The sequence below is a fragment of the Microchirus variegatus genome (genome assembly GCF_963457635.1).
Source record: "Microchirus variegatus genome assembly, chromosome: 18".
In the NCBI taxonomy this organism is placed as follows: Eukaryota; Metazoa; Chordata; class Actinopteri; order Pleuronectiformes; family Soleidae; genus Microchirus; species Microchirus variegatus.
This window is the reverse complement of record NC_139819.1, coordinates 13,636,354-13,661,857: the sequence shown is the minus strand read 5'-3', so window position 1 is coordinate 13,661,857 and position 25,504 is coordinate 13,636,354. Positions and strand designations below refer to the sequence as shown.

Here is a 25,504-nt window from a genome sequence, read left to right as displayed (position 1 = left end):
ATGTTTGTCATAATGTGATTATCTCCCTCCACACGCCTGAGCTTGCAGCTTTTACGTCTATATGTGTTGTTGTTGTTGGTGCTGAGCCGTTTAAACAAGTTTGTTTTCTTATATCTATTACAATGTCTGTCTGTCTGTCTGCTCCTTCTCTTCCTGGTGGTCACTTCTCTCTGAGCAGAGACTTTTATTTTTTAGTGGTAGGAGCTGGGGGAGGGAATACAGGCTGAATGAATGAGTTTCTTTTAGACTTTCGTTTCTTCCATCCCTGCCCTATTTCCTCCCTCAAATTGCCACTTCTCTCTTTCTCTCTCTCTCTCTCTCTCTTCTCTCTCTCTCTCTCTCTCTCTCTCTCTCTCTCTCTCTCTCTCTCTCTCTCTCTCTCTCTCTCTCTCTCTCTCTCTCTCTCTCTCTCTCTCTCTCTCTCTCTGCCTCTCTCCTCTTCCCTCCCTCACAGTGAGAATTCCTCTGTACCTGTCTGAACAAGGAGAGTCAGAGCGCCGTGGGGGCCAAGGAAGAAAAGATAGACATAAAGAAAGAGGGCAGAGGGAAAAAGGGAATCAAGAGAGTGAGAATAGGAGGAACAAAGGGCACATATTTAAAGAGCACAAACAGGAAAGAGGTGTGTTCGGGAAACAGAGCGAGGGAGAGAGTTGGAGAGAGGAGTCTGTCGGAGCAGAATTTGCAGGGCCGTGGTCTGAAACTCTCCGGGACCTGTGGCTATTTTGGTTGGTCAGTTTTGGAGCGGTTTTTAGGATGGATGCCATAATGCTGCAAGAAAAACTGGTGGAGCGGCTGCTGTGTCCACGAGTGAGAACTGCCAGACAGAAGGTAAAAGGTTTGAGGGTTTTGGGGGAGAAGTGAGTGCAGGATGGACGAGGAGAATGGAAAAATCTCAGTGAATAGTACAAATATAATAGAAGAAACACTGAGGATGAGTTATCTCTGCTTCTCTGCGCTTGTTTTTGCTCTTGTGATATTTCCACATAGTTTAGAGAGTATTTGACTCCTGTCCAAATGTTTTTTTAGTTGTTGTTCATGATTGCTCAGTGATTTATGTGCAGCTTTTCCTTCACTCTCACTCCTCTCGTGTGTTTGTCAAGCGTGTGTTCAATGCACTGATTGCATGTTGTTCAAATGCATGTGTGTTTTTAGAAATGCTGTCGGAAATGCCAGTGACAAGTCATGACAGTTGCAGAAGGATGCCGACTGTGTTCGCAGAGTTAAAGAAGAGCTTTTTTAGTGTCTGTGTGTGAGCGCTCGCCGCGGAGACTCGAGCGCGTATTTATATCCACACATGTCAACATGTCGCTCTGTGGGATGAAGATGACGTTCTGCCAGATGCAGCAGAGACGCTCGAGCGGCACTGAGAAGCTGCTGTCTGACACAGCGAGACACAGGCGGCTATTCTGTTGTTCTATTTGTATGTTTTTCAGCGAGCGAGTGGAAAGTCTGAGACACTGGCTTTTCCTCAGCTGCTCTCAGAGGAATGCTGCGCACATGTTTTTCCACGCACTTGTAGATTTTCTGTATTACAGACCCAGACTGTCTGTTGTGGTCACTTTATAGCATCAGACGCAGCCAGATCCATGTTGTGTTCTCATTAAAAATGCAGTTATTTGTCGTCTGCCTATTTTTAAGTCGCTGACTCTTAATGCTTTATTGTCAAGCTGAAATGATTAAAACGGTGTAAGAAAAATCAAATGTCTTTTGTGAAAAACAAACCATTATATTATTATACTCGTTTATTCTCAACCTACTATTCACGCTTACATTCACACCTACAATTCAATGTAGAGTCAGGAAGCTGAAGTACCTTAGAAAAAAACCCAAATACACATACATGGAAGAACATACAAGTAAAACATGTAAAAGTGCAGTTCAATCAGGATTCATAACATCTTCCTCATGTGAAGCATCAGCAGTAACTGTACCTGTAGATAGTTCATTCATTGTGTCCCTTTGATGGACTGGAGATCTGTCCAGGGTGTACACCGCTGTCAGCTGGGATTGGCACCAGCGACCCCTGTGACCTTCATGTGCAGGATAAAGCTGTAGAACCAGCCTATTCAAAAAAAAAAAAAAACCCTCTTAGTGGCTCAGCCAGAAACAATGAGGAAGAACTAGACAAACACGTTTTTCACTGTAACTGTCACAATATTCCTACATAAATTCTTACTTTAACGCTGACCATGCATGGGTAATTTTATGCACTTTGAATTTCACTCGGTGTTTAATATGATTTATATCATTATATGATATGATTTGAACTAATTTATTTTAAATTCTAAAGAGAAACAACTTTTAAATTTCAACATTTGGTTTGAAAATGTGGCCCTGTCGTAGTAGATGGATGGATGTTAAAATAATGTTTGTTCTTTTGTCTCTTTTTTCTCAAATAAATCTGTATGGAATGGTTCAAGAAGTAGAAGTGTTAGAAGTAGAAGACTTCTTAAATGTTGAAGAACCTGCCAAATGTAAAAAAAAAAATGTGTGGATTAAATCTATAGTAACTGAGATAAACTAAGACTAAAAGGCCTCTCCTTTCTCCTCTCTGTCCTTTTTCCTCTGTCCCAGGAGAAACAGTATGTGGGTTTTGCGACGCTGCCCAACCAGGTCCACAGGAAGTCAGTGAAGAAAGGCTTCGACTTCACTCTGATGGTGGCAGGTCAGTTTGTAGCCAAGTGTTTAAACGTTACCGTCTGTGATACGTTAAAATGATGGCGACAACATCAGCAACTGTAAAGTTCAACATATACAGGGTATTAGTGCAATACTTCAGTCTTTCCTCTTATATTATACAATTAAAGACTCATTTTAACTCATTCATTTAGTATATAGTGAAATCACCATACTACATTTTTTATTAGTAATTTTAACTGTGTGGACCTTACAACATGATAATGCAGCTGCTGCTGCTTTTTATTACTGTATATACTTTTTTATAGTCCATGCTTTATTTGAATTTTAAGGTTTTGGATCTAAATATCTAATAATCCAGTGATTCTGATTCTGCGACAACAAATATCATGAATCTGAAGACAGGTTTCTAATATTCAGCCTCATTGTTACACTATAAACACAGTACACAAATACAGGGTGTGTTTTTCTTGGTGTTACGTAATCTTTTTTGGGGATTTGGATTTAGTTTTTATCATGATCAATGTGTGTGTTGCAGGAGAGTCTGGTATGGGTAAATCCACTCTGGTCAACAGCCTGTTCCTAACAGACCTTTACAAAGACAGGAAGCTACTGAATGCTGAGGGTAAGTATTTATCTTGTTGATTATGTTCTTCTGCATCTGTCTTTATTGGTGTTTGTCTTTCATGCAGTTTGTGTTATTTTTCTCTTTATTTACTCATTTTAAGTTAGCATGTGGTAGGGTTCTTCTCCTTGTCCCATTGTTCCTCTTGTAAGCCGTTCCATTTGTCCACAGTTTTAAATGAATCCCTGCTTTAGTCCTTAGAGGATGAGTCAGTTTTTCCATGGAGTGTATTTCCTCCACAATGTCCTGCTACTGATCTCGGCCTGGACCTGCAAATTTCAACCAGTACCTTGTTATTGCCTTTTTGCGCGAGAGAATAAAAAAATTAAAAAGAGGATGATGTCCTTAGTTGGAAACATGGCTCTATCAGGTATCAGACCCAGGAGCACTATCCTGAGCTGTCTCAGAATGGTTGCAGTTTTGAACATAACCAAAATATATGCGAGTGATTGACATTCATGTGTCCACATTGTCCCCAACATTGCTGCTGCTTTCACCTTTAAGCAGCTTTGTACTAAATTGACTAACATCCACCAATTGTGCCACTGAAATAGAACAACATAAAAAAAATCCTGATTACGAGAGCTAATTTAATTTGCGTAACCCAGGTTTGTTCACTGTAATTCCTTCAGTTGTTTCTCCTCGTTTTCTCACTGTCTGTAACATTCCTTCTCCCTCTCTGTGCCAATGCTTTCAGAGCGAATCAACCAGACAGTGGAGATCATAAAACACACTGTAGACATCGAGGAGAAAGGAGTCAAGCTCAAGCTCACCATCGTGGACACACCGGGGTTCGGAGACGCCGTCAACAACAATGAGTGGTGAGCTGGAAGACCTGATTTACCTCGCTCGCCTCAATTCACTGCACCTGGTGGACCTGCTAATGTAGTGTGTGTGTGTGTGTGTGTTTGTGTTTTTGTGTGTGTATGTGTGTGTGTGTGTGTGACAGCTGGAAGCCGATCACGGACTATATAGACCAGCAGTTTGAGCAGTACTTCAGGGATGAGAGTGGACTGAACAGAAAGAATATTCAGGACAACAGAGTCCACTGCTGCCTCTACTTCATCCCTCCATTTGGACATGGGTAATAACACACACACACACACACACACACACACACACACACACACACACACACACACACACACACACACACACACACACACACACACACAACAGAGTCAATCAATCAGTCAATCACATTTTATTAGCATAGCCCCCTGTTTACAAAACATAGTTTGTCTCACAGGACTTCACAGGGTAGAAAACTAAGGGAGAACCACAGGTGAGGGATCCACTCCCTGGATGGACAGGCGTGCAGTAGATGGAGAAGAATAGAAAGTAAAAAGTCTTTAAAGCTCCCATAGAGTGGTCCTATCGCACATATATGTGAGTTATGGAGGTCTACTTACATACATTAACTTGTTTTTATGGTCAAAAACCTAGTTGCTGTAAATGAGCCGATAGAAATCTCTCCTCACTGAAGCTCTCCTCAGCCACGGTGTTTCAGACTGAAATCTCACCCCCAGAAGGCAGACTGTGTTGTGATTGGCCAGCCAGTGTAGAGCCTTCCCAACTGTCTTGTGATTGGCCAATACCCGGAAGTGACATAATGAGCACACCAGCACTCAGAAGCACAGCTCCCCCCTCTGGAACGGTGGATGCACTGCTACTCATTATCAAAGCATTGTTTTAACAATGTTTAAAAATAGATTTGCCACGACCCCGCCGCAGTCCCTTTTATGACTTTGACCCAGAGTCAGACCCAGAGTCAGAAGACACTGTCGCTCGTGAAACACCTCCACAACGGATGTTATTCTTCTTCTGCGGTTCAATGTACACAACCGGATGTGCCCGGACTAGTGCCCGGAGCAGGACGATCTGCTGTTCAGCAGAACTGCTGTTTACGTAACCGGACCGGGTTTTTTCAGAGATCTCGCTGAGCCCGAGATTACAATAAAACACAGCGTTCTCAGCAGTGGCTGAACTGTTTGTTTTGAACATTTCAGAGCTTTGTAAACGAGGTAATGACGCAGATACACACAAAAAACAGTGTTAATTAGAACTTCCGGTCTAGGTCCACTTTAAATGCTAGGATCCACTTGGATCACTGGGTTTGTCGCAGCATGTAGCGAAGGTTGTTGTGGTCAGCGACTTGGGGATGACGGAGTCCTCCTTCCTGTCCTGACCTCATGCCGTTCACTGATGGCAGCAGAACTGTAAGAGATTAAAATCAGTTAGTTATGCGCTACATGTAGTTTTATGGGCTACATGTCATGGGGGGACAGACCGAGTCAAAACTTTAAAGTGTTTTAGATTTGACTTAAATAACTTACCTGTCCTGGTTTCCTCTCCACAGCCTGCGTCCGGTGGATGTCGAGTTCATGAAGGCTCTGCATGAAAAAGTGAACATAATTCCACTCATTGCAAAAGCGGATTGCCTCACACCGACTGAGATAAAGAAGCTCAAAGACCGAGTGAGTCTGAAGCCTGCAGCTCCACAACCGATGCATCACATTTGCCGTCACATTTGCCGTCATTTATTCTGTGTGTCTTTTCTAGATACGAGAGGAAATAGACAAGTTTGGGATTAAAGTGTACCAGTTCCCAGAATGTGACTCTGATGAGGACGAAGAGTTCAAACAACTTGACAAAGAGCTGAAGGTAAGTCGGACACTGATGTGTTTTCAGATTATGTCAACTTTATTTGTTAAGCACAAATCACAACTTGCCTTCTCTGAAGGCTGAGACACAAACAAGATTATCAGGAGTTTCCATTCCTGTTAATGTGTGCATATTATCATTGTAATTAAATAAAGGTAGGGCAACAACTCATCAAGCAATAGGCAGTTTTACATAATTATAATACATAATTTGACTTTTTTTCTGTATTTTATGTCACTTTTTATTCAGTTTTAATCCCTTTTTACATTTTATTATATTCCTAGCTGTCTAATATAGTTTAGATTTGCCGCTCCTGTGTAGAGAAAGGAAGATAATCAGATGATATGGAAAGCTTAAGTAATTAGTATGGGTCATTAATATTATGATAATACAATTGTAATCAATATTAATACTATTAATAATACTATTTTTATTGATTAATGTTAATATTTTCTTAATTTCTTACTCACTACAATTGAAGATATTTTCAATGTTTATATTTTATAATGTTCCATTACATAGGATAATCCAGAGAGTTCACTGTTAGCCTCATTTAAAGAGAACTAGCCTTTAAAAACAGTTGTTGTGAAAAATACCATGAGGGTTAAAGCTCCAGCAGGTACATTTCTGGTCATCTTTGTTGTTGTTGTTGATGTTGTTGATGTTATTAATCTGGCTCTGTTTGGGCTTTGTGAACATATAAAATTGTGACACACTTTTTTTATGCTGTGCCCTGCATCTGAAAACAAGCTGTGTCATGCAATGTGTGCGAGATTGAATGTTTGTGTGCATACAGCTGCAATGCAGTGGTGGGTGGGTACAAGAACCATACAGTATATCTCGTCGTAATCCAACCTGTTTACACCTGTCTCACTTTACTCGTGCAATGCAAAAAGCAGGTGAAACGAGAACCAAACCCCTGAGAAACTCAGAGGGAGTAGTTGTAGAGCTGATGCAGCGCTTCATCAGCACTGTGTGAAATAATGCGGTTTGAATTAAATTGACATTTGTTTATATTTTATAATTTCTACGACGGCGTTTTGGTAATCTGGATAATCCCTCTTTCCTCACTTGCGCTGAAACACATCAGTAGCTCAGATGTGATAAACGCGGTCTGGTGAGATGAAACCACTAATCAGCTGGGAACATCTTTGAAGGAAAAGATAAACAAACATTTGTGCTGAACTCGTGTGATTATGTATCGCGTCGCAGAACACTCACTCAGCTTTCTGTGGATAGATAAGGTTTTTAAAAAATACAACCCATTTGTGTGTGTGTGTGTGTGTGTGTGTGTTTGTGTGTGTGTGCAGGAGTGCACCCCGTTCGCTGTGATTGGCAGTAACACAGTGGTAGAGGCTCGAGGCCAGAGAGTGAGAGGAAGGCTGTATCCTTGGGGGATTGTTGAAGGTATGTTCATGTTGTATCAACCACTCTGAATGCACAAATCAGATGTTGTTTGAATGTCATTTGTGGATTTTGAATCCACTTTTAATTTTTTTTTTTTTTTTTTCCCCACAGTGGAGAACCAGTCACACTGTGACTTTGTGAAACTGAGGAACATGCTGATCCGCTCACACATGCACGATCTGAAAGACGTGACCTGCGACGTCCACTATGAGAACTACAGAGCACAGTGTATACAGGAGATGACCAGGTATGTGTGAGCAAAAGAAGGTGTTTTTGTCCTATGTCAGTGCAGATCTGCCTTTGAATCTGTTTACTTCTTCTTCTTCTCCTGCCCCCTCCTCCTCCTCCTCCTCCTCTGCCTCCTCCTCAGTAAACTGGCTCAGGACAATCGTATGGAGAGTCCCATTCCCATCCTGCCGCTGTCCACTCCAGATGTGGAAACTGAGAAACTCATCAAAATGAAAGACGAGGAGGTATGTCACATTAGCGATAGTACCTGGTACACAGCACTTATTTAGTACCTGCTCTGACGAGGTTCTAAGCGCAGATACTAAATGTGACGTGGACAAACTGCTGGTCACTGATTGGTCAGAGAGTGTCGGCACACAGGAAGAGTCATGAGTTGCACAAGAATCAAACCGAACAATGCCGAACTGTAGATCAGTTAAAAAGTTAAAGTTAAAAAAATCCAGAAAACGTGTTAATCTCCACCATTTAGCAGGGAAACTAATAAAATCTCAATATTTTACAGATGAGTTTTCTGAACACACTTATATAAACATACTTATGATGTGTATTTGATTTCAGCCAGTTAATGTCCTAAATATCATACCTGGTTCTCATTTTTTGGCTGTTCATGAATGCATTACTGTTTAATCCCTTCACTGAACACAGTCCCACTCTGTGCGATGTGGTCTGCACCACACGCAGTTCTTTTTATAACCTTAACAAATTATACATTGTGTTACAAGCTTTTAGTCACTCAATGCTGTCGAAACTATGTTAAGCACTGTATGAGCTCTACGGTGCAATTACTGCCACAGAATTGAGGAAAAGGTAATTGGAGTGACTGTGAATCAGGAGGAAGACTGGCGGCTGCTAACCACAATGTCAAAGTCAAGTCGAGATTGCAGACGTGTCCTTGTGCAAGACACTAAACTGCAAACGGCTTCGGTTAGCTGTCTTTGCAGCGTGTGACTGGCAAAAGTGTCATGTTGTGCTTACATTGCTCATTGTGACTAGAAAATAAGCAATGAGGGGACATATTACACCCTATTTCTCCAAGTTAAACTAGTTCCCTGGTGTCCTAATGAACATGTCTGTGACATGCTTTGGTCAAAATACCATAAGGATGAAGCACTACAGCAGTTCAATCACCCTGCCAAAACAGCCCTGTTCAGAACTCTCTGTTTAGTAGTATTTCTTTCAGTCCACCTTAAAAAAACATAAAACAAAACAGGAAATGACATCAGCCACAGAGGCTACTGGGAGCTAACAGCAGTTAGCATTTGGAAAAGTGATCATTTGCAGACTCTAGCAGGCACTTTGCCGTCATATATAACAAATATCCACTGGACAGATAAATCCTCTGAGGTTTGTGTAGGACTCTGTGCTGCACTGTGGAGCTAAGAATAGAACTTTTCGCGGATTTCCGGTTTTCGGATACATTTGCCCCTCGCCAGCATTCTCGCGTGTTTTATGGACAAAGCGGAGCTCCGCGAGACAACAATTCCAGGATTTTAGTGCATTGTGACGTCCCAGTGAGCGCGGAAGTCAACATCACGTGTTTTATCTCCTGTACCTAGACTGAGGAGGACCACAAAAACATGAGTGAGTCATCTTTTTTCACACGGTGGTGACTGATAGGACCTCCAGAGTCACAAATATCAGGATTTAAAAGATTGAAAAGTTGATTTTGCATAATATGTCCCCTTTAATAATACAGGTCCTTTATCGTTTTTAAATAATGACAGAGGGCATGGATTATCTCCTGCCTACTTACCTAAAATAGATACATCAGCAACGTTGATACAAAGCACATGATGAAGATAAAAACATCTGCAGGGATGTGTGCTGTCCAGGGCTGGAATTCTCATGATTTACAGTGGAAAATCAAGAAAAGTATTCACTCGATGAACCTCAGCTGTTTGTACATGAATATATGAATTTATGACACATTGCGGTCTGTTAACAGAGAAGATTCTTGATACAACTCACAGTGTGAATAAGGCCTTTGAAGTGTAATAGCAGAGTCCAAGTTTAAATATATCACAGGAGAAGAAGAGATAACAGTCTGAGGTCAACAAAGGTCATGTTTGGATGAGTGCAGACTCTCAATGTGGGGCAGGATGGCACCTCCTCACTGTAAACATCACAACATTGTTCATAATTTATACACAACATCACAATATGAAAGACGTGTAGAAGCACAGCTCCTCATAGTGTCCAGGCTAAATGTTTCTTCTGTGGCTTTCACTCACACCCTCTGCTCTCCGCCCACAGCTGAAGAGGATGCAGGAGATGCTGAACAAAATGCAGCAGCAGATGCACGACAAAGAGCAGTGACACGCCTCTGAGAGCCAAGCTGCGGAGCTGTAACGCCACCTGCTGTTTCTCCCTTGAATGACAGTGAGACCTTCAGACATTGAACTATGGATATCTTGTGTCACTGGCAACTCTGGTTGTACATTTGTCTTCAGTTTGGTGCTTTTGTATAGTTTGTCTGCCTGGAGGCTTGTTTTATCAGGGGGGGTTTAATTTTTTTTCTCTGAAACTCTATGTTTGTCCACTTTGAGTCCCCCCCCCCCCCCCCCAACCTCTGTGGTTTATCGGTCTTAACATATATAATGTTAACGTGTAATTTAAATTACTAGTCAGTGTATCTAATTTATAAATGCAATGCTAGACTTTTTGAATATTCTGTCAGGGTATGAACATGTGTGCTTTAAGATGTTTTGTAAAGAAATGTAGGTTGTGAACATGGATATTGTTTTTTTATATATATTGTTTGTGAGTGTGTGTGCGTGTGTGTGTTTGGGTGCATGAGTGTGTGTATTAGATATCAGCAGGTGTCCATTCCTAAAACTCCTATTTGTTTGACAAAGGTACCACAGTGACTTTACTTTTATGAAACCATTAAGCTCTTGTTTTTCTTTGTGATGCTCATAAAAAACCTTCATGAAACCTTTTTTTTTTTTTTTTTTTTTTTACATATGGCAAGTCAACATATCTTCTTCCAGCATTTTTATATGTGCTGGCTGAGCTGAAAATGCACTTATTGCCAGTGGCCAACTGTGAATGGAGAGCCTTTGACATAATGAGAGGGTTGGTGCATGTGCAAGCATGCTACCATTACTCATATCCGCTGAATGCTGTGGACCTATTTTTACTGCTTTATAACCAATGCCCTGTGCTTGTAATATTAAATCATGACCTACAGTGTTGCTACTAAAACATGTTACAAAAACGACGGCGAGCAAATGCTGTGTTTATGCTTTTATTTCAAATTTCTCTCCTTTGAGACGAGTAACGCCAGTGCAGATGTTTGTTTGAATCAAGAATGCTGGAGTGTGAGTATGAGTGTGTGTGTGTGAGAGAGTGTGTCGACTCTGCTGATGCTGAGGAACGGTGCGTCTTTTGCCTGAAGACTGTGAGCTCAGCTTGTGCCCCACTTATAGAAACGTGTGACAAATAAACTCTTTGTTTCTCGTCAGTGTGGCTCCACGGTTTCTCTGAAGATTGCGGAGCGGTGTGTGTCGCGTCGCGTCGCTCTGCGCCTCTGTCACTATGGCAGCCTGAAGGGCACAGATCGGAAGTGGATCCGCCGCGCGAACATTATCTGCTGATTCATGTTTATCTGCCGCAGACAGTCTTCCTCTGCACTGCACAATGCACAATGCACAACTTCTCTCTGCCATTCAGAAGAGATGCAAACATTACTGGAAAGTTCATTCACTCAAGTATATCTTTGAAGTACTTGTACTTCACTTGGCACCTCCACTGCATCGAAGGTCAGAGGTCAATATTCTATTATTTCTGCCACAGTATTTGATGATTTTAGAGGGCAGTTTAAGATTACCCCACCTTTACACCTAAATAGGTATATTTAAAAAAAGGAGTATCATATTTTATTGTCCAATAATCTGTGCAAGCTTTCCTACTTTTAGAAAATACTTTACATCTCATTTTTATTGTAGCAGAATATTTCTCCACAAATTCAAAAGTAGGTGAGTAAAATTACTTGCATCTGTATTGGAAATGGGAGTATATGATAAGGCAGTTACCGTAAGTGTATTCATATTTGGCTGTGGTCTTTATCAGTGCTCAACAGCCGGCAGTAACACACACACACACGCACACGGACGCACGGACTCTCAGAGTGTCTTCAGACACACAGTCCTCTCCTGAAGACACGCAGCAGCACTGAAGGTAAACCCCTCTCCTTATTTATTACAACTTCACTGTTGACTTTAATATTTTATTTTTATTTTGAACACATGACTTAAATATTGATGTGTATACTACATGGTTCTGCCCAGGAACAAAAGGCAGAAACACTGACATATATTAATTATAGTTGTTTGTGTTCCAGGATCATTCTTTGATAATTGTGTTTTAACTTAATCATTATAAATCGCACGTCTCATGACATTTATTTTGTATAATATGAACGTTGCCATAAATAATAAATAATACTGTATAGTTGTACATCAAAATGTATAGTCTAATTCCTTCATTGCGTAATAATAGTCACAGCATAACAGGACTAAAGAGCTGAATCAACAAAATATTGTCATTTTTAAATTAAATGAAATTTGAAATGAGCTTTTAAACCCAAAGAAAAAAGAAAAAATTATTACGTCATGGGAAAAAGCTTTGCTATACCTTTAGTCATTAGTTTGGAATTTTAAGTGATGCAGAAATGGCAGTAATGATATAATAATAATAAACTAAATAGTATTCACAAAGTTAGTCTTGTCATGATTTACAATGTGAATTCGGTCACGATACTGAAGGGTTGTGGTTAAGGGTTATGTGCAATACACCTATGGGCTCTATTTATTGAACTTATTTATGTATTTATGAATGTATTTTTGGTATTTATCACTATTTTTAGGTACATAAAGTACAAAAGTATTTTCACCTTTCACACAAAGTGCCTCACAATTTAAAAAAATATATATATATAACAAGATAATAAAAAGCAACCAAAGCAAAGTACAGCCCATAATAAATCAAACATAAAAACAGACAATCATTTAATATAGTACCTGGTACATTCTCTCCTACATGCCATGCAGTGTTTCCTCATGCACTCTGGATTTGTGTTTATGTAAATGGTTATGTGAGGAGTGGTGAATCTTTGGAAACTGAATTGCTCTAAGGCAGGGGTCTCAAACTCAAATAACTTGGGTGCCAATGTGGACCTATTGTGGTTAAGAGGGGGCCGGCCTAGAGAACAACAAGTGGGAAAAAAAAAACAACTGTTCACACTATCACACGTATACTTAATAATAATAACTTTTAAATTAAATAAATAATAGTGTGGACAACTGTAATTTAAATTTGTACCAGCAACTGTTTTGGCCACTGCCATTCGTGGCTCAGGTCCTAACAAGCGTATTTATACATGTAATTGAATGTTGTATATAATACATTTAATAATTAATAATTATGACCAAATGTCTTATTATTACTGTTATATAAAACATTGCTAGCAAAAATATATTATATTCTATCACCTCGCTAGCAGCTGTGTCTCAGCTATACATTGTGTTTAAAAGACGGTGAGATTGTGGGCCAAGTTTTCATTATAATATGATATTAAGTGGGGGGCTGCATTTAATTGATTGGGGGGCCGCTAGATTGAGACCCCTGCTCTAAGGGGATGAATAAAGTGATTTGTATCTGTATTATATCTCCTCTCCTCTCTGCTCCTGCAGTGTAACCATGTTAAGGCTTCTGCTCCTGTGTCTGCTCCTCCTGTTCCGAGCTCAGTGGTCCTCAGCATGCCCTCACTTTTGCTCCTGTCACGGAAGTCGGGTGAACTGCAGCAGCAGATCTCTCACCTCCTCCTCGCTGCCCACCAGTTTCCCTGCTGGAACCACCGAGCTCTTCCTCCACAACAACTCGCTGACGAGCCTCCCGAATGGTCTACTAGATCATCTGACCTCGCTGAGCTCTGTTTCCCTCCATGCTAACCCCTGGGTGTGTGACTGTGGTGTCCTCTACCTGCGGGCCTGGCTGCTGCGTCAGCCCCCCAGTCTCACATCACACCTGGGTGTCAACTGCAGCTCCCCCCCAAACCTGAGAGGGCGGCTGGTGGTGTATTTAACTGAGGAGGAGTTGCTGGATTCCTGCCACTACTGGTACTGTGACCTGGCTTTGGCCTCACAGGTGTGTTTGGTCGTGTATGTGGTGGTGCAGGCGGCTCTGCTGGTGGCCCTCATCGTGTTTCTGAAGAGGTTCGAGAGGCTGACCAAAGAGGCGAAGAGAACCACAGAGGAGAGCTTCACACCCGGGGAGGGTCACAGGAGCAACGAGTATGCAGCTTTAATGGACAGCAGCATCTGAGCAAATTATATTTATTCTGGTTTCTGCAGTTCACACCTCCCCTATTTTTCTCTGTGTTGGAGGTGATGCCATCTGTTTGTTTTCAAAAAGTTGTCAATGATTGAAAGAATGAGTCTGTGATACTGGTCTAAATTGTTGGCGAGGATATAGATGTAGTTAATGAAAAACATAAAATCTGATACAATCACACACCTGTGATCATCACACTCACTCCTAATCCATTTCTCTTTTATCTTCGATTTATGTTCTTGTGTGTGTGTATACCACACACACACAAGAACACAGACATTTTTCTGCCTTGACCCTAACCAGTGTGGATGACATTTTGTGTAATCTGCGTTCCTTATTTTTTTTTTTTTAATATCTCTGTCGGTTAAGATTAGAGCGCACAAAAATCTCATTTTTGTGGATGTAAGGGGTTTTTGTGTGTGTGAATGTTTTTGACGTGTGATTTTCCTAATGCCATTGTACTTTTAAATGTTTATTCCAGCTTTAATTTGGCCTTTTTTGTAATTTTATTGTACAATATGTTAAACAGAAAAATGGATTGTGCAGTCTGTCTTTAGGTAGGCCTACTTCTGTTAGAGAATGTATTCGGAAAACAAATGTGACAGGTTTGATCAAATTTGACTTGGATTCTTTTTAATCAATATACAATTTTATCGAGCTTATTCAATCACAAAAGACAATAAAGACATTTAATTCAAAGTATTTGCATTTTTCTGTAATTGTTCATTGTTTAATCGTTCATGTCGAATATGATCACTTTATAGGGTAGTCTTTCACTCCACCTAAATGTCATTTGTCATTTGTCCTTTTCTTCTCCATGGGCGCTTTGGTGGCGGAACCTTTCTTCCAAGACAATGTTTCCGCATCGGACAGTTTTACGTGATGGACTGACGTGTGTTTACACGTGATATTTGTGCACACATAAGATTTCAGTCTGGACGTTTTTAAATATTACATGTAGTTGTTTTACCAACTGAAATTAAAGGTTTGTGTTTGTAATATCTATAAACATTTGTTACCATGCGTTAAGACAAAGTTAGCTCGTTAGCTCGTTGTTTGAAAGGTCTCAGCTTTTTTCGTGTCGTTTAACATTACAGGCTGCCAAGGTGATCATTTATTTGTTAATTTGTTGAAGTCAGTAGAAAATGGGGAAAACGAGGAAGAAGTACAACTGGAAGGGAAGACAACAGAGTGACCCTCAACAACCAGAGGGAGAAGAAAAGACAGACGTTGTGGTGGAACTGAAAGGTAAGACTGCCCAGAGGCTGAGTAGATATCAAACTTAACATTAATACTTTATATTTATTTTACTGAAAAGTTGACTTGCATAATATCCGTTACATTTGTAGTATAACAAAGACACAACTTTTACGTTAAATAAGATCATCTCAACCACACAAGACAAAGTACAGTTAACTGTCCTGTGAGCTTCATGTTTTATTTTAGGACTCATTGATCAATATGTGATGCGTGGTCCATGATAGCAATAATATCATGACACAAAAATTCATGATCATGTGTGATCGGTGATCATGAATATATTGCAAGACAATAATATAGCATTACATCACGATATCTGTCCAACTGGTTTTGTCTAAAAACAAAATTAGTGAAAAGTTAAAATTGCAGAATTTCTCTTTTTCAATCAGAAGCTAAGTATGGTCTTGCGTGCTTTATTTCCAGTCTTCACTAAATTCTCTATTTTCATCAGATGGAGCCAGGTTAAAAGGTGTAGATGAGAGCAATGCTTTGGTCCTCCCAGCCAACAAAGCCAAGAAGAAAAAATCCTCCCTGACACCGGTCTCCACCAGAAAACCACTCACCAAGAAGCAGAGGAAAGAGCTGCAGAAAGTGCTGGAGCGCAAGGAGAAGAAAGCTCAGGCAAGAGATGCTACTTTAGATAAATCTGTCTTGTTCGATCACTGCAGAGTTTGATTGAGGTTGGGTTTCATGCTTACTTAGTACTTTAACAATATGGAAAATACTACTTAGTACTCATCTCCAAAGTAAAATATAAAGATAATAACATCAACATTTTCAGGCTCCATACTGCTGATAAAAAAAGTGAAATGGTGTTTTGTGCGTGTGGTAAAGTTGGGACCAGCTGGTGATGAACTGCTGATGATAATACAAGCTTGAATAATTGTGTCCCCACTCATGTTTTCCCTGTAATCTACTCTACATTAAATGTTAAAACGCATAGTAACTTTTCCAACAAGAAAAGAAAAGAAAAGAAAAAACTTAATCATAACCCATTCACTCTTCACACCCATGTCCTGTACAGAGAGCAGACATCTTGACCAAACTGGCTGAGGTGCAGATTCCAGAGTCTGAGATTAAGCTGCTGTACACCACATCCAAACTGGGAACAGGAGAGAAGATTTACCAGACTAAACAGTAAGTTCAACCAACTAAGATGCACATTGAAGCAGGGGGAGGATAGTGAAAGTGGAGTCAGTGGTTTAATGTTTTCTTTTTCTTTTTTTCTGGCTACTTTTAAGTTCCTTGGATGAAACAAAAGATGGAGACTCTGGTCCAAAAATCAGCAGCGTCAGTGGAGCAAACAGAAAAAGAAAATTGAAAGAGGAAGAAGATGAAGAAGAACAAAAGGCAGAGGAAAGTAGTGACATTTCCTCTGATGATGAGGAGGAGGAGGAGATGGAAAAGGAGGCTGAAGAAGTGAATGAAAGCACAGAGATGGCTGACACTAATAAAACTACCTCTGCCTGTGAGAAAACAGAAGAAAAACAGGGAATGAAGGATGAACCACGGAAAACACTACAAGACATACAGAGTAAGAGTGTTTCAGATCAAGAGAAAGCAAAAAAGGAGGAGGATTCAAAGCCGGCAGTCTTCATTGCTGTTGACAGATCTCCAGAAATTCAGGTATGTGTTTATTGTGTGTAGATCTGAGGGTCAATACTGTGCTGTTTTGGCTGATTGCTGTCATCTGTTGCTATAGGAGGCTCGTCTGAAGCTGCCGGTGTTGGCAGAGGAGCAGGTCATCATGGAGGCAGTGAGAGAAAACCACTGCGTCATTATCTGTGGAGAGACAGGAAGTGGAAAAACAACGCAAGTGCCTCAGTTTCTGTATGAAGCTGGTTATGCCAGGTAGTTTATCCTCAAACCTTAAATATTAATATTATTAATCTTTGGGGTTTTACCCAGAAAAGGCTAGTATTTGTACGTCTACTAATCTTTGTGTATTTTTTTATGTTTATGTTTCCTGCAGTGGAAGTGGAATTATTGGCATCACAGAGCCGAGACGAGTTGCTGCTGTCAGCATGTCACATCGAGTGGCCAAAGAGATGAATCTGTCCACAGGGTAACAAAAAATGTGGAAGATTTCAAAATATTGTGAAAAGGAAAATAATCTGTAGACTTTTCTAAACCTCAATCCTGTTGGTCTGTGTCTCTGCTCAGAATTGTGTCTTACCAGATTCGATACGAGGGAAATGTGACGAATGAGACCAAAATCAAGTTCATGACAGATGGTGTTCTGTTGAAGGAGATCCAGAAGGTAAGATCTTCATTTTCTTTTGAGTTATTTAAGCAGAATTTGGTGAAGTGTGGGGAATAATTAGATCTACTGTTATTTCTGACTCCCAGCAGTAGAGATGCATTCGTGGTAGCTAATAATAGCCTGCATTTCTCTACGGAGAAAGTGTAAGGTGACAAGTGTAATATTTTTACCACTATGGTACATTTAAGTGAGAAGTTATGGCTTTGCATCAACAATTTCACAACACTATCCTCGTTACCTTAACTTGAAATAATATGTCAAAGGGTTTTAGAGGTTTCTCAAGTGTTTTTTACATCACAAATAATAATAAAAGCAATTACTGAAAGTATTCATAGCAAAAAGTCTTTGAGAGCCTCTTAAATCTTTGTACGGATTCCTTTCTTGTCTCTCAGGATTTCCTTCTCCAGAGATACAGTGTGATAATCATAGATGAAGCCCATGAAAGGAGTGTGTATACAGACATCCTCATCGGACTGTTGTCTCGCATTGTCCCACTCAGAAACAAGGTAACACGTTGTTGCGTGAGAAGTTGTAAATCAGAATATTAAATGTCTGACTACGGGGTGAGATATTTTTTCTCTTTCTCTTTCATTAATCGTCTGTTTTGACCCTTCGTCTCTCTGCAGAAAGGTTTGCCCATGAAGCTGCTGGTCATGTCAGCTACTCTGAGGGTTGAAGACTTCACAGAAAACCAGAAGCTGTTTCGGACGCCTCCACCTGTCATCAAGGTGGATGCTCGCCAGTTCCCTGTCAGTATCCACTTCAACAAACGCACCCAACTGGAGGATTACACTGGAGAGGCTTTTCAGAAGACCTGCAAGATCCACCGGATGCTGCCTTCAGGTGCAAATACTCTTTAGAGCTTTAGAAATGCTCAGCGCAAAAACTATACTGATCCTCATTCCATTAAAAAACCGATGTTTGCAGCTAGAATAGTCATTTACCACATTAACAATGTATAGAGTGTATTTCTGATTCATTTAATGTTATATTCATTGAAAAAAAAGTGACCCCAAACTTTTGAAAGGTAGTGTAACTAAACAAAACCATCATACATAAGTATAGCAAATATGAATTAGATTTACATGTGAAGATTTTATGTGAATTTAAGCAAAATAAACTGTTTTTATGAATTGAACCCCCCAACTCTATTGCCACATCTGTGTCCTTCAGGTGGCATCCTGGTGTTTCTGACCGGTCAGGCAGAGGTTAACACTTTGTGCAGAAAACTGAGAAAAGCTTTCCCATTTAGAAAGAGAAACACAACCACTGGTGAGTGTAACACACACTTGTGTCACCTAACACTGTAACCTATCTCTGGCCATTTGTATATGTACTAGTGTTTGTGTCCAGGTGAAGCCGACGAAGCAGACACATCAGAGGCGATGAGGAAGTTTAAAAAGGCCAAACAGAAGAAGACTGTTGTAAGTTGACCTTCGCTCTGTGATTTAAAATGCCATTCTTGTTTATGTGTTTTTGACACCAAATTCTTGATAAATATGTCACGAGTGCATATTTTTAGAGAGTTATCTCTGTCTCTAGTCTCTGCCCCGTATCGACTTGGACAACTACTCTGCCATGCCGATGGATGAAGGTGACGAGGACAGAGAGGCAGGGTTTGGAGATAATGAGGATGACGGCTCTGATGTGGACATTGGAGACGATCCTGACCATGCAGGCAAGTTTTTCCATTCCAAATCAATACCTGTTTTATGAATTTCACACCAGTGTCCTTACATATTCTGCTTTGTTCTGTCTCTGCAGAGGAGAAGGCTGATCCATCTATTCCCCTCTATGTCCTTCCTCTGTACTCTTTGTTGGCACCAGAGCAGCAGGCAAAGGTAACTTCAATGTCCCGGCTGAACTAAAACAGATGAAAACCATCATCCAGGCGAAAACATTGAATAATGACACAGCATAGACTGTAGAGACAAGTCCGTTTGAATTCAGTCATTCACTTAATTTATATGGCACCTTTTAAAGGTCACATAGAGTGGTCTTGTTGCACATATATGTTAGTTATGGAGGTCTACTTACATATATTAACTTTTTTTATGGTCAAAAACCTCCTAGTTGCTGTAAACGAGCCGATAGAATCCTCTTTTCTGACGCTGTTCGTCAGCCGAGATGTTTCAGAGTCAACTTTCACCCCCAGAAGACAGAGTCTTGTGATTGGCCAGTACTATTCAGCACATCCGCTCTCAGAAGCACAGCTCCCTCCTCTGGAAAGGTGGATGCTCTGCTCCTCATTATCAAAACATTGTTTTAACAATGTTTAAAAATAGCTTCGTCACGACTCCCCGCCGCAGTCCCTTTTACGCCTTTGACCCGAAGTCAGACCCAGAGTCAGAAGACACTGTCGCTCATGAAACACCTCCACAACGGACGTTATTCTTCTTCTGCGGTTCAATGTACGCAACCGGATGTGCCGGACTAGTGCCCGGAGCAGGACGATCGGCTGTTCAGGGGAACCGCTGTTTTCGTAACTATTACGGGATTTTTAGAGATCTCGCTGAGCCCCGAGATTACAATAAACACAGCGTTCTCAGCAATGGCTGAACTGTTTGTTTTGAAACTGAGGGCTTCATAAACAAGGTAATGACGCAGATACACACCAAAAAAACAGCGTTAATAGGAACTTCCGGTCTATGTCCACTTTAATATAAATAAAAAGTGTAGCCCTAAGTGCTTTACTATAAACCACTATAAAATCAAACTATTGTTATTTACTGTCAGTGATGGAGGGTTTGTGGGTTTCTGTCCCCATATTATTTTGAACAACCTTCTCTAACAAACAGATTAATCTATTCATAGTGTTGGGACTATGAATAGATTAAAAAAACAACAACATGTAACCTTAACTGTTTTCAGACATTAGAGGACATGAAAACCCGCAGTAGGATGTAACGTGTGTGTCTGTGTGTGCATGTACCTCCTTGCCTTTAGGTGTTCAGGCCGCCCCCTCCTGGTACTCGTTTGTGTATTGTAGCCACCAACGTGGCCGAGACGTCTTTGACCATCCCTGGCATTAAGTACGTAGTTGACTGTGGTCGTGTCAAGAAGCGTTTCTACGATCGAGTGACCGGCGTGTCGTCCTTTAAAGTCACGTGGACTTCACAGGCTTCCGCCAACCAGCGGGCGGGTAGAGCAGGACGAACAGAGCCGGGACACTGCTACAGGTCAGGACCTTGAAACACAAATGTTTTCTCTTACTTGAGGTTGACAAGGGTGTTCACAGATGTTTTTCCCTTTGTTTCTGCAGGTTGTACTCGTCTGCAGTGTTTGGAGATTTCAGTTTGTTCTCAGAAGCAGAGATCACACGCAGGCCTGTGGAAGACCTGGTTTTACAGATGAAGGACCTCAACATAGAGAAGGCAAGTGTAGAACTCGGATATCAACGGCAGACTTGAGTGAAGTGGTGCTCTGTAAATTAAAGTGGTCTCATATATTCTTGTTTCTGCAGGTGGTTAATTTTCCTTTTCCCACGTCTCCCTCGGCTGAGGCTCTTGTAGCAGCAGAGGAGTTATTGATTTCGTTGGGAGCTTTGAAAGAGCCTCCTCGCACTGGAAGGTAACGTTTGTGACGATATTTTGATCAACAAGTCAGGACATCAAATACAATTATTTTATTTATATAGCTCTGATTCACAAATCACAGTTTGGCTCAGTTTGCGTTACAATTTATACAGAAAGTAAAATCTTCTATGTTTAGCTCATAGGGTATGAGTATAGGGTAAGCAGTATCCCTAAACTTAACCAGTTCCTCAGTCAGAAATTAGCTTCTCATTAGGACCTAGTTTTGGTCACCATGAGGACTACTGGTCCAGTTTTTTGTTCCAACGCCACCTGTAAAGATGGCTTCCTTAATCCTTCTTATATGATTAGCTCTTAATATTTTCATTTAAAAGGATAAAGCGGTAGATAATGGATGGATGGATGTTGTGATTGGATGAATGGAGCTAATTATTGGTCACGTCTTTTTGTTGTCTTCAGGGTAAAACAGATGGCGCAGGCGAGGCTGAGCTGTCCCATCACCCCCCTTGGCAGAGCGATGGCTTCATTTCCTGTGGCACCGCGTTATGCTAAAATGTTAGCGCTCGGGAAGCAGCAAGATTGCCTGCCGTACGTTATTGCTTTGGTAGCAGCCATGACAGTCCGGGAGATCTTTGAAGACCTCAACAAGTGAGAAGACATGTTCACGCTTATGATGTGTCTCAGGGGAGCAGATGCTTCCAATGCTTTGCTCATATAAATTGATGCTTCGTACTCGACTCACTCAAACTCATGCAGCACACCTCAATTTGTTTTCTTGCTTTTAAGTCCTAACCCAATGTATTTTTTGCTCATCAGACCTGCAGGTAGTGAAGAGGAGAACTCCAAGCTTACCCAGTGTCGAGCTCGGATGACACAAATGAAGAGGTTGTGGGCTGGTCAAGGAGTCTCCCTTCTACTGGGGGACCTCATGGTCATGCTGGGTGAGCGCACTTCTATCTAGATTAGCAGAAACTGCATTAGTTCATATTTTGGCATTTAAAAATGGTTTTAGAATCCAAGCTGACTTCTCTGTTTCACCATAAATAAGGGTTCCATGTGACAATAAACACCAGGAGGCTTCTGGTTTAAATAAACCTGATTGAACAGTTGATTAGGTCACATAAATGTCGTAAAACTGCAAAAATGAATGCTTTAGCTGATGTCTGTAAAACTGTGATTGCAGGTGCTGTTGGTGCGTGTGAGTTTTCTGGCTGTACTCCCAAGTTTTGCGATCAGAACGGCATGAGGTATAAAGCCATGGTGGAGATCAGGAAGCTCAGAGGACAACTCACCAATGCAGGTACTCACATAGTACAAAAAAACACAGAAAACCTGAAACATGTCTACCACAGAAACTCAACAGACAGTTGTTTTTGTTCTTCTCTTCCAGTGAACACAGTGAGTCCAGAGGTGGGAGTATTTGTGGATCCTAAGATGATTCCGCCGACGGAGCACCAGGTGTTTTGCTTGCAGCAGATTGTTTTGGCGGGACTGGGAGACCACCTTGCACGACGTGTGCAGGCAGAAGATATCCTGGACCCAAAATGGAAGAATGGCTATAAGGTAAGTTAGACCGATGACTTATTGAAGAGAGTGTATTGGACTATCCCTCTCATTCACTCTCTCAACTTATCTGTTTTTGTTCATAGACGTGTCTCATGGACGACCCAGTGTTTATTCATCCCACATCTGCGCTGTTCAAAACGCTGCCCGATTTTATCGTGTACCAGGAGATCATGGAGACCACCAAGATGTACATGAGAGGTGAGTCCCTGGTGTCCAGTGCCCTGTCTCTTCTGACTTTAATCCAGTTTCCACCAAGTGATTCAGTTCAGTTCAGTGATGCGATTATTTGAGATTCAATTTTCAAATGTGGAGAAGGGTATCAACTACCAGAATAACCAGTCTGTGCCACTTCTCCGTTGAGGTGCACAGTTTTGAATAATTGAGTTAAGATGTTTACTGATGATCACTGTTATTCATATTCGCATGAATAATGCTAAGGTGCTGTCGTCTCTTTGTCTGTTTCACCTTCTAAAATTGTCTTCCTTCCTCCTTGTCAGGAATATCAGCAGTAGAAGCAGAGTGGGTTCCCCAGATTCTTCCTCAGTACTGTCATTTTGGCCCCCCTCTGGAGTCACCAGTGCCATGGTTCTGCTCGTCCAGCGGCACCATCAGGTGTCACTGTTCAAGCACCTTCTGTAAGTTCTTGACCACTGTCCACCAGAGCAGGGTTTGTGTCCAGAAGTGTCTATAATATGTGAGGGATTTCTGTGTCATCTCTTGCAGTCCGTGTGGGGTGGCAACTGCCAGCAGTGGAGAAGGATTATCCAGAGGGACTCGATCGCTACAAGCTGTTTGCCAGGTTTCTGTTGGAAGGACAGGTACTACAAAAAAAGCTCAAAGTTTCCTATCTATGCCAAGGGTTCACCGGAAATAACACAGTAGGATTTACTCTCGGGGTCCCCCCGCAGTTGGTAAACGCTATTGTTTTAGTTGCAAAATACATGTTGCAGTAACATGTGCATTTGCTGACCATCTATCTATCTATCTATCTATCTATCTATCTATCTATCTATCTATCTATCTATCTATCTATCTATCTATCTATCTATCTATCTATCTATCTATCTATCTATCTATCTATCTATCTATCTATCTATCTATCTATCTATCATCTTAAAAAAAACATAAACACTCCAATCCAATCTTAAGTTCAGAACTCAACCTTTGCAAATGTGACTGAACCAAGTACATAAGTCTTAAGATGTTTTGTCTCACTTGCAGGTTTCTCCCAAACTAAAGAAATACAGTGGTCACCTTCTCTCAAACCCCTCCATCATGATGAAAACATGGGCAAAGTAAGACATGCATGCGTGCGCACACACACAAAGGTTTGCACAGCTGTTTTTCTTAAGACACTGCACTGAGGACTACTGGTTCTGACAAGGTCAGAGTTAATGCCAAAGAAAGTCTTAAACAACAAATACAAGTACACACACACAGACCAACAGCGACAGACTTCAATCTTACACATGTCTATTCTGTTGTAGGCTGCAGCCCAGGACAGAGGCTGTGCTGGGACTGCTGGTGACAAAGGGTGTTGACTGCAGAGACACACTGCTATCTGTCTGGAAGACTGATGAGAAATGTGAGGATTTAATGTGTTTGGCATCAAATATTACTCAGAGTCTGATGACCCTTCTTGATGACTAATGATATTGTTTTCTTGTGTGTTTTCCCTCACCCTCAGTTCTACTGTCTGCATACTGTCAGTGGCTTCCTGAGTCCATGCACCAAGAAGTAGCCAAAACCTGGCCTCCAATATAAATGATGTGATGAAAAAAAAAAACAGAGATCACATTATGGTGTTTTTTGCTGAGACCTATGTCAACCTGCAAATAAGTTTAGCCTCATCATGTGTCTAATTTTTAGTCCTCCACCTCATTATGTGGTATTTTATACAGTCTTTGTATGATTTGTACAGTTTTGTCTGGAGGACGGTATTTTTACTACACCTCCAAAGTAAGTGTGTGTGCTGCTGTCATGTATGTGTTTCAGATTTAGTCTTCATAAGACTTATTAAAACTGACACCCTGAGTACAGCTAGTGTTTGGCTTAATCATACTGCGTGTAAACAGTAACTGCTTCTAATTGTACACTTTTGCAACCCCCGATAAGACCGATAAAAGAATTGGGTAACTGGAATGTTGCTGGTTTAATCCTGGAACAGGCCAAGGTGTGATTGGGTGCCGCTGAGCAAGGCAGCTGATCTCCCCATTGCTCCCCGGGTGCAAATAAGCCCAGGATGTGTTCACTGCTGGTGTGTAATAAGGATTAAATGTAGGGGACAAATTCATTATCTACTATTAACTATCCATCTACTGTGTGCAAAAAATATTATAATTCTAAAGTGCTAATGGAAAGCACAACTTGTCCTGAGAAATGGTTGTAAAAAGTTTTTTTGGCCTTAAAGGAGCTTTTTCAAAACATCAACCCCAATAAGTCTACAGAAATGTTATCTTGGCCCATAAATTGTATCACTGGAGGACATTTTGCACCTGGACATTTACTATTTGATGGTTGTCTAATGAAAAAAATGGCTGTGGCTGAGGTTGAAAGTTGATTGTTGCCATTAGAAATTGCAGCTGAGGTCCATCATCCATCTTTGAACTGTTGAGCTTTTGATTGTTTCTCACGGTCTTCCAATGGTGTTTACCTGGTTGTTTTCTGAGCACTTTTCACATTCATGTGTCATTGAAAGTTGTGCGAATCTGGAAATTGTTAGTGTGCTCAGACCCTAATTTTACATATTTTTATATCATTAATTTAGAACAAAGACTATGTTCTGTTTAATTTGATGATGGACGGATCTTTCTATCCTGTCAGAAAAACACGTTTGGAAACATTAATATAACCTCATTGAACATTCTCTGTACTTCAATCTTTAGCACTGTAATGGAAGTTATCCTCTCTCAGAAAACATTATTCACAAATATCAAGGAATATTTTTTAATAAAATGAATATATCAT

At 40.8% G+C, this 25,504-nt stretch overlaps 3 protein-coding genes across 3 annotated transcripts; all 3 read left to right on the top strand.

Moving 5' to 3' along the window:
• Positions 1 to 699: 699 nt before the first annotated feature.
• On the top strand, positions 700 to 10,992 carry septin5a (septin 5a). The gene is made up of 11 exons (XM_083905305.1): positions 700 to 828; positions 2,575 to 2,665; positions 3,176 to 3,262; positions 3,960 to 4,083; positions 4,212 to 4,346; positions 5,622 to 5,739; positions 5,825 to 5,926; positions 7,237 to 7,333; positions 7,445 to 7,580; positions 7,704 to 7,806; positions 9,836 to 10,992. Exons 1-11 carry the CDS (start codon positions 754 to 756, stop codon positions 9,896 to 9,898), a joined length of 1,131 nt encoding a protein of 376 aa, XP_083761431.1. The 5' UTR covers positions 700 to 753; the 3' UTR covers positions 9,899 to 10,992.
• Positions 10,993 to 13,282: 2,290 nt separating this feature from the next.
• Positions 13,283 to 13,906, top strand: gp1bb (glycoprotein Ib platelet subunit beta; the record flags this gene model as incomplete). The annotated part of the gene is made up of 1 exon (XM_083905037.1): positions 13,283 to 13,906. One exon carries the CDS (start codon positions 13,283 to 13,285, stop codon positions 13,904 to 13,906), a length of 624 nt encoding a protein of 207 aa, XP_083761163.1.
• Positions 13,907 to 15,044: 1,138 nt separating this feature from the next.
• dhx37 (DEAH (Asp-Glu-Ala-His) box polypeptide 37) lies at positions 15,045 to 24,459 on the top strand. Its single transcript, XM_083905046.1, has 26 exons — positions 15,045 to 15,163; positions 15,627 to 15,796; positions 16,200 to 16,312; positions 16,417 to 16,801; positions 16,878 to 17,026; positions 17,148 to 17,240; positions 17,339 to 17,435; positions 17,831 to 17,944; positions 18,065 to 18,281; positions 18,612 to 18,710; positions 18,792 to 18,862; positions 18,981 to 19,116; positions 19,203 to 19,279; positions 20,385 to 20,617; positions 20,701 to 20,812; positions 20,902 to 21,008; positions 21,431 to 21,619; positions 21,788 to 21,912; positions 22,155 to 22,271; positions 22,362 to 22,534; positions 22,621 to 22,735; positions 23,035 to 23,172; positions 23,261 to 23,355; positions 23,759 to 23,832; positions 24,025 to 24,122; positions 24,225 to 24,459. Exons 1-26 carry the CDS (start codon positions 15,061 to 15,063, stop codon positions 24,299 to 24,301), a joined length of 3,477 nt encoding a protein of 1,158 aa, XP_083761172.1. The 5' UTR covers positions 15,045 to 15,060; the 3' UTR covers positions 24,302 to 24,459.
• The last annotated feature ends 1,045 nt before the right edge of the window (positions 24,460 to 25,504 follow it).